General features: G+C 36.0%; 1 protein-coding gene across 1 annotated transcript; it reads right to left on the reverse strand.

The window, feature by feature from the left end:
- Positions 1-283: 283 nt before the first annotated feature.
- Positions 284-7,771, reverse strand: LOC103713214 (putative E3 ubiquitin-protein ligase ZFP1). The gene is made up of 6 exons (XM_008800062.5): positions 7,557-7,771; positions 4,258-5,193; positions 3,423-3,778; positions 2,247-2,345; positions 1,816-1,980; positions 284-606 (listed from the first exon to the last, which is right to left on the reverse strand). The coding sequence occupies exons 2-6, from the start codon at positions 5,120-5,122 to the stop codon at positions 460-462; spliced, it is 1,632 nt and encodes a 543-aa protein (XP_008798284.3). The 5' UTR covers positions 5,123-5,193; positions 7,557-7,771; the 3' UTR covers positions 284-459.
- Between the last annotated feature and the right edge of the window lie 1,129 nt (positions 7,772-8,900).

The following is an 8,900-nucleotide window of genomic DNA, read 5'->3' on the forward strand; positions in this document are numbered from 1 at the left end:
CGAACCATGGTTAAAACTTTTTCCTGGTATTCTCCGACAGCATTAAACTATTTCTACGGTTCCTCAATTCTCTGGTAATTTTTGCCAACACATCCAAAACAGGCCCTAATGCTTCCTCTCACTAGATGATCAGCTGTTGGAAGACCATACATCTGTCTCTCACAGCCCACCGTTAAGCTATGAAGGAACTGAAAGCAGTCTCACTGGCAATGGTCTGGATGCAAATTGTAAAACTTCGTAGTCATGCATTAAACACCAGACACAGGAAATAAACATTCTGCAATTGGACAAAATAATTTCATTTTGTTTCTATAGAATTACAAGGATCAAAGTTTTCCCTCTCAACTAAGAGGGCCATCAAAAGGTGTGAGGGCAGAATTTTCCACCATCCCTATATACAAAAATCAACATAAATGAGTTTCTTAAGCATATAGATCGATGATACTGCTCCAAAACTCCTCATCCATCTATTTTATCTGCGGTCAAAGCTGATGCTTTGCAAATTGGGCACAAGTTCTTTACCAACAACCATTGCTTTATGCACTCTGCGTGGTAGTTATGACCACAATCCAATATTCCTACACTCTCTTTTTCCTCGTATCCCACCTGCAAACCCAGAAAACTGTCACTTATCAATGAAGAAGAAGAAGCAAGAAAAAGAAGAACAAGAAGAAACTCGATTCACTGAGATGGAAAAACGCTGAAGTGTGCAAATCTGTTCAAGGTCCTAGAAATGGCTAATTTTGAGTAATACAGAACAGCACTGTATCATTGAGCTGTTATGAACTCAAGAGTTGTCATAAGGATACTTGCAGTTTAATTTGGTGCAGTAGTATATTTCAACATCTAAAGCTGGTTTATTAGCACCCAAACTGCTACAATTATGTATACCAAGGATTTGGGGGTAGTGTTCAATAAGCTCTAACAATTTTCATATTAGAGATGGATGCATTTCCCTATCATGCCACTAGTTAAGTCAGGTCTCTCATCCTGCCAACTGGCCTTGCAAGTTTCTTGTCAAGTCTTATATTGCCCATAGATTCCTTGGCAGTAGATAGATCAACTTCCTACAGGAAGTTCTCCCAGTTTAGGGCCTGTTTGGAAAATTCAGCAGGATTGGGGCTGGATTTCTTATGTGAATCGGGCCTATAGGCTTTCCCAGCAAATATTTCTCTAAAAGTCCATCCTAATCTTAGTCCAAATTCCATCTATGGGCCTATTGGACTACAGGAAGAAAAAAAAGACTATAAAGGTCAAAAAGATCTATGGAGGTCTTTTTTTTTTTTTGCCTCCCACAGGATTTGGGCAAAATGGGTTATGTGTTTATATGGGTTGGTCTAATCCACATAGAATTCCCACTCAATAAATCCAATAGGCAATCCAGCCGAATCAACCTGGATTTCCCAACCAGGCTCTTAGGGCATCTTTGGAAACTTCCTACTGGATCTGGCAAGATTGGTTGGGAAATGGGATTTTGGAGAAGAAAGAGATGGCGCCCAAGAGAGCCGGACGGGTCCTTGTGCCTGATTCCTGCGGGATAGAAAAAAAAAAAACACCTCGCAGGGTATTTTTTACACCTTGTGAGGTATTTTTTGATCCCACTGGGATTGTGCCCCACGACCCCCATGATAACCCTCTCACTGGTATCTTTCTTCTCCAGGCTCCTCTTCCTTGACTGACCCCGTTGAATCCCATGGGATTTCTCCCAAGCAGGCCCTTAATTGATTCATAAGGCTGATCTCATATGCATAGGATAGTGCTTGTTGGTTATGTCCACCACTTGTAACTATACTACAGTGTACCAAGAAAAAGGACCTGGCATATGACACAAGCATCGTTCTCTGGAGCAAATCTGAGTGATTGGTTTGGTAGTGAGGACATCTGTGGAACATGCATGGCTGTCTTCAGATTCTTTAAGATGAGTTCATCTGTTAAGCCGGTGTTGACATCTCCAATCTGCTCCTCCAAGGCTAGCAGTTCCTGTAGTGGTTACAGAGAATTAGATATTACTAAAACTACTAGCGATAAATCTAAGTTTGCAGTCATTCTGCAATGCCACTGGCTATAGCTTCATGTTTGAATGAAAGCAAGGTATAGTACCTCCTCAAATGCATTATCAACCTTCTAAAAGTAAAAGATTGCAGATGTAAGCAGAACAACTCTCTCAAAGTGTGTGATTTCAGACTAAATTTATTACGGGTGCAAGAAGCAAGCCAGAAGCCCCATAAACCACATGATTCATTTACCTCATAAGACATGCCATCTATGTCCAATTGCATATCTCGATGATCATCAATGATATTCCTTGCTCCAAAAAATCCTGAAAGTTCCTCAAAAGCTGGACCCTACATGAACCAGAAAAGCATACAAATAAGTTTTCACCATTCTTTGAGGGTAGAAAATTAAAGGTGGAGCTTAATTATGTTGCATGAAGTATAGCAATAATTCTAGAGGTTAGTCATCCAGTGATGAGCCTGGTTCCAAGGTTCATCGCATGTCAGCTAAGTCAATATGAACCATAGCTTGCAAAAATCTGGGTTTTCTAGAGATCACGAACTCGCGAGGCCATCTATGCAATAATCAACAAGTTTTGGGATACATATGCTTGCTTGTTGCATCAACTCATTTCATCGTGGGTGTGTTTTCTTTAGCACATAAGTCCCTGATATCAGTTATTCCCCTGCACCTCAAGACTCCCCCCCACCCCCCCAAAATAAATAAATAAATAAATGACATGATTTTCTATACTCAGTCTATTGATTCTTAAAGGACTTGTTTCAGAGTTGGACAAACACATAGACATTGTAGAATCCCTGTCAAAGCACCCTTTGTTCAGTAGCGGCAAGCATGCACCTCCACATTCCCTTATTATGCAGCATACCAACAGTGAACCTTGCTTCTGTTTGCTTTCTGATAGATACCACAAATGAAATACTAAGTGGCTGTTCAGAAGTAGCCTCTACATCCTCATATTGACTTCCTGAGATCTCAGCAGGCAGAATTCAACAGGGCAAAATAATTGTGCATCACTTCTTTACATCCTATCCCAACAGGAACCAGATACAATAATAGCTAACTTTTTGAACTTATGCAAAATAGGAGTAATTACTTAAGTTTCATACTTCTATACCACTGGGCATGCCAAACAACTGGGAAAAAAAGACAGGAGATGATCAAACCATTACAAACTTGGGAACCAGAATGCAGAAAAAATAATAAAATGAGCAGGAATACTGTTTTCCTATAAACTAGATAGTTCAGTGACTGCTGGATCTCTTCCACATTTCCAGATTTCGTTATTGTAATACAAAGAAAGTGTTTCAAAATATTGGAGCTAATAACTAAATGCAACTTTGTGCATTTTATGCCATGTTACCCAAACGCCGAGTATGAGGAACCAGAAAATGAAAGGGAAGACTCACCTCTGATGCTAGGATCCTTTCATTTTCATGGCTAACTACTGGAGTTGCCTGGGCTAGCTGCCCAGAAGGCCTATAGATTGGTTCAGCATTTGATGGAAAGAATGGGAATCTGGAACCTGAATGGAGACTGTTATTAGAAGGATTTGGATTATTGGGTTGCAAATGGCTAAGTGGATGGTGGTAAGGACGAGCCAGTATTCTTGTATGACTATGACTCTGAACTTGCATGTTTTGTGCAGGTTGTGGATGTTGTTGAAAATAAGGTAAAGATGCAGGATGCAAACTGGATGAGATTTCCTGGTATCCCTGCATGCTCATATTTGCCATCTCCACAGCCCCTGAACTGACAGATCTACCTATCAAAAGCAAGGAAAATCTTGGTTAGGAAAGAGTTACATATACGAGAAGGCTTCAGATTAAATTATACTTATATAAATTTGTTAAGAAATCTTCTTCTTCTTTTCACTTCTATATTATCTGGCTCATCATTTTGGGTCATCAGTTAAGTGAAATACAAGAAACTTATTCAAAACTTATTCAATACCAGTTAGCTTGTCAGTTCAATGAGCGAAAAACAGAAAGCCCACGTCCACCCCACCCATCCACACAATCTCTTAAAGAAGTCTATGGAATAAAAGCGTACATGAAATGCAAGCCGCCCCCCCATAGCAAAATTATTGAATAAATTTGAATAAGGTTCTGAATGTAACACAAAATTATGCAGGCAAAACAGCAGATCTTGCCAATTATATATTAAATGTTGAAGCCTTCATGAAGAACTAGTTGAGCAATACTCATTGATTATGATGCAGTTTCCTGAAAATAAAGTGATTACCATGTAAACCAGGCATCGTGTAACTGTAGTTCCAACTGGAACATCCTCCATCAGAAATGTTATTGCCAACATGTGCCACCCATGCATTACTGGCAGGATGAAAGGACTGGCCCATATGATTCCCTGGAAGTAAATAATTAAGATGATGTACAAATGCATATTCAGACGGAAGGCTGATGGAACTAGATCCGTTCCTCACACTTCTAAAAGATCCTTCTAGGCTTGGTAAAGTTCTGCTAACTTGATAATTGGGTGGATTGAAAGTTGTGGAATCCAACAAATTAATACCAGATCTATATGGCTCCTTCCAATGTGTCTCTCCAGAATTTTGGGAGAGATATGTTGAAGATAAACTTGAGCTTGCAGACCCATTAGCATGGTAAAAGTTTCCTGGAATTGCTTCTGTATTTTTCCTTTTGCAGGATCCTCTCACACTCTGAGAAAAATGATTACTTCTACTGTGCTCATCCACACTAATCCCACTAGCCTGATGATTGATGAAAGGTGGCAGGTGATTGACAGAAGCAGTGTTTCGAGGGACAGTGGAAAATGAAGGTAAAATACAAGGATGATAAAAGCTTGTATGAGCAGCAACACCTACATCAAGATTTGGACCTGGATGACGACTTTGAGTATTATTATACTGGTTTACATAATAGATGCTTCTGTTAGGATGGTCTATAAATTGATGGCAGTCAAGACCTGCCACATTTCCTGAAGCAGAGAGAGAAGGACGTATATTCTGGCTTGGGTAGTCAAGAATGTTGCCTTGAAGAATGCAGCAATCAGGATGAAGATCACTATAGCCTGGTTCTGATTCCAGATCCACCATTTGATGTGTGCACATTGTGTTTCTCTGTCCCATATGTGCAATATAACTTTTGTGCCTCCAAAATTTAATGATCAGTATTGGTCTTCATCACTGGAGATCAGTCTCTGCTTACAAAAACAAATTTAAATGGAACAAGAATTAATGAAATTTATTAAAATACTTGAGAGATAGTTATCAATTTGGAACCGTAATAAACTTGGGTATAACAGGTATGTTTTCAGTGACTCGCATATAATATAGAGACAATAGGATACATATTTTAAGGGACAAACACACGATATGAACACATATTAAGGTTTTCCGTGAGACAACCATTGCATATGCAGTTATATATGAAAAAACAGTATAGCAAAGAACCGTTAAACAAATAAAACAGTGGAGAAGTGACAGACTACCCTCAAATGTCTCATTCACCATAACACTAAATGACATAAGATCAAGGACCAATGTTTTTTCCTAGTATTTAGTGGCTAGCGGCTGAAATAAACTCTCTGGAATATCTTCACAAATGGAAGCAGCCACACAGATGGTGAGCCATGCATCTTTTGAGCTTTCAGATTCTAATATTTTCGACCTCTATTATTTTCTCCCCTCATCAGAGGTTGCATAACCCCTTTCTGTTTCATTCTCAACAAATGGCTTCTACTTTTAAGGTAGACTTTCATCCAATACACTTATCCAGTCAATCAATCTTTGAATACTCAAAAACTGAAGTGCATTGTCTTTAAGGCACAGTAATACAACCAGAATGGATGTCTAGTAATGGATAAAACTGTTCTATGTGTAAAACAAAGCATATGGTACTATTTACATGCCTTTTCTTATCCAGATACAGTTTTTCTGTTATAAAAACATTTGTCATATTGGTGAGCTAAAAACTAATGTTAGCAAAAATCTAGCTACATAGATGGAATCCTAGTTACGTTGATGTGATTATTGCCTCTATGTGATGGATTCACCTTAAGTGCTCGATCAAAATGCAACCAAACCAACTGGACCTCTAAATAACAACTTCGCATATTTTGCAGCTTAATTCGTAAAGATGTCATGCATTCAATTAGTACATTACTCCAAATCCAAGTGCACGGATTCTTACTGAACTTCCTGTGTGATACACCAAACTCAAGAGGCAAGATTTCTCAGCATCCACCTACAAATACCATAGAGAATTGAACTTATCTTTCATCTTTTTTTTTTGCCCACATCTAGAGCTTATAATTTATCTCTGTTAACAGAACCTACTGATTCAATTATTTTCAGGCTCCTACAAGTTAAGCAACAAGAATTTCAATTTCTGACAACCCAAGTTCGAAGGGTTAAAATGGCACCACAATAATCATATCCAGCCTTCCTCACATTCAACTACACAAGGTTGCATAACATGTGAATGGATGTGCAAGATGACATTCTTAAGAACATAAATTCATGGATTAAGGACTGGAGAATACGCATATGCAGTTGGAGACATAAAACCTAGCAGTAATCAGTAGATATTCTGTAAAAGTTTGCGAATAAATATGTGGTGGGGATTGTCACATGGTCGGTACTGAATGGATGTTTAGTGTAGTGTAATAAATTTCAAATTCGTAACCACTGTGCTAAACCAGACAGCTGACAATCAGATCAAAACTGTCGAACATAGTAGCAAACAATGGAAAAGGTTATTTTTATATAACCAGCCTTACAAACTTTTATTGTAAAACAAGATGAAATTTGTAAATGACATGTTTCGAGTCTCTGGTATAAATGAATTATTAACAAACAAATGATAAAAGAGTATGAAGAAAGGAATAAAATTATGGAGGCTTTCCCATTATCGCTTGTGATGATCAAAAATAAAATTTGGAGAGTAGAACCTGGTTGGACAATAATATGTTCCACGGTTCCTTAATGTCCTCTACTCCAAATCAATACAACCATTAGACTGTTGAGTTGCCCAAGGGAAAACGTTGTCATCGAACACACGGAGCTTTTCCAAACCTCATGCCTTCTAAGCCTCCCCTATATACTTTCTTTTTTTTAAGTCACAAAGAAAGCATGCTCCTTTCATTCCATCACTTCCTCTCCTAACTCCACTACTTCTAATCCTTCTCTAACGTTCCACCAACTAATTCCACCCGATTCATTGCAAGAAAGGAATTTGAGCCACAAACTTCACAATTATTAGCAGTAATTGAAATAAAAATTGTCTAACAATCATAAATTTACGCACAATTTCTCGCGAAAAATTGATACAAAAATAGAAATTCAAGAAACAGCAAGCGTCCGTCCGATCATCCGACAATAGAAGAGCCCCAGGCGCAACCCAAAATCACCTTCTTTGATCTCAAAACCAGCGCTTTTTTTAAAAAACTCGAAAAATTCGAATTCTTTTACTAATCCCACTAAATGCATGCGGAAAGATTCCCTTTTCTCCAAAGAAAGCAAAGAAATTCGAGAAAAAAAGTAAAGAAAAACAGATCATTACCTGGAAAACGAAAAGGAGGGTTGAATTCCCCCAAAGCGCTGCTGAAAAATTAGAGGAGCGAAAGAAAGATTCCGAATCGAAACCTCTTACAGAGACCCACGATCGCCTCGAAATTGGTCCAGAGATAGAGGCAAAGAGGAACGGATAAAATAGAGAGGGAGAGCGAAAGTGTTAAAAAAAAAATGCAGGTATACCGTAAATGGCATGAATACCATAAAATAATTACCATTTGTATGTATATATATATTGCATATTTATTTGTACGTCGTTAAAAATAAATGATTTAAAATTAAAATAACTGAAATACTCTTATGGATATTCATGCAATTGCTCATATTTAGAAGGGTATGTACTAAAAAAACTCATAACTTAGTTGAAATTTGTCATATTTTTTATGATTCAGTTGGATCGATAAGTCAAAAAAAATCGAGTCATATTGTCAATTTTTCTTTTTAAGATTTTGACTCAGTCAAATTAGAATATGAGATGGTTATTTTGGTAACGCTATTCTTTATTTAATTTTAATATAATTATTATTATTGAATCTACGATATCTATGTATTCTTTATTATTTTAAAAATTTAAAGCATACTGAATTTAAATTAATTATAGATAATTGATTTATAAAATAACTTTTAGTGATTTATAATTATTGAGTTATTGTTTATTTTTTAGGTGAGAATTTTATAAAAGCAACATGATTTATTCTATAAAAATTGGTATTAACATGATTTAATCTTTTTTATTATTTTTTATTAATAAATTATCTTTACTGGATTGATTATTTTTATTAAATTTTTTTAAGCATATACCCTCCTAAATATGCGAAATTGCATGAATATATTTGCAAAGTTGCTATTTGTATATATATCCATATAAAGTTTTCTTTTTACATGTCTAACATAAAAATATTTCAGTCATTTTAATTTTAAATTATTTATTTTTTACGGCATTAAATGATATGAGTATATATATATAAAAGAAAGTAAATATATAATATATATACAAAATAAGTATTATATGATGATATACATGCAAATAGCAATTTTACAATGTATTTATATAATTTTATATATTTTGAAAGGTTTACATGTAAAAAATAGGGAAGTAACTATTTTTTTAAGAGAGAGAAAATTTTATTCATAAATAAATCATTTTTAAAGAAAATTTCTATAGCTTAATTACTGAAAAATTTCTAGTGTTTTTAAAATTTTAAAAAATTATTTTAATTTTTGTAACCGGATATAAGTACTTTATAAAATATTGCAATGCGGGCCTACTCTCAACCGCCATTCAATTTTACTATTAAAAGAACCTTGTTGAAATGATGTGAAAAATTCTAAG

Source organism: Phoenix dactylifera, chromosome 9 (genome assembly GCF_051530095.1).
Source record: "Phoenix dactylifera cultivar Ajwa chromosome 9, Ajwa_hap1_PhDact_Kaust_v1.1, whole genome shotgun sequence".
NCBI classification, from domain to species: domain Eukaryota; kingdom Viridiplantae; phylum Streptophyta; class Magnoliopsida; order Arecales; family Arecaceae; genus Phoenix; species Phoenix dactylifera.

What these genes read in the sequence shown, in the direction of transcription:
- LOC103713214 (XM_008800062.5), bottom strand. Translation starts at nt 5,122, where the DNA reads ATGGGACAGAGAAACACAATGTGCACACATCAAATGGTGGATCTGGAA. An exon ending in CACGATGCCTGGTTTACATG is followed by an intron (nt 3,779 to 4,257) that starts GTAATCACTTTA and finishes TGCTTTTGATAG; the next exon opens with GTAGATCTGTCAGTTCAGGG. An exon ending in TAGATGGCATGTCTTATGAG is followed by an intron (nt 1,981 to 2,246) that starts GTAAATGAATCA and finishes TAACCACTACAG; the next exon opens with GAACTGCTAGCCTTGGAGGA.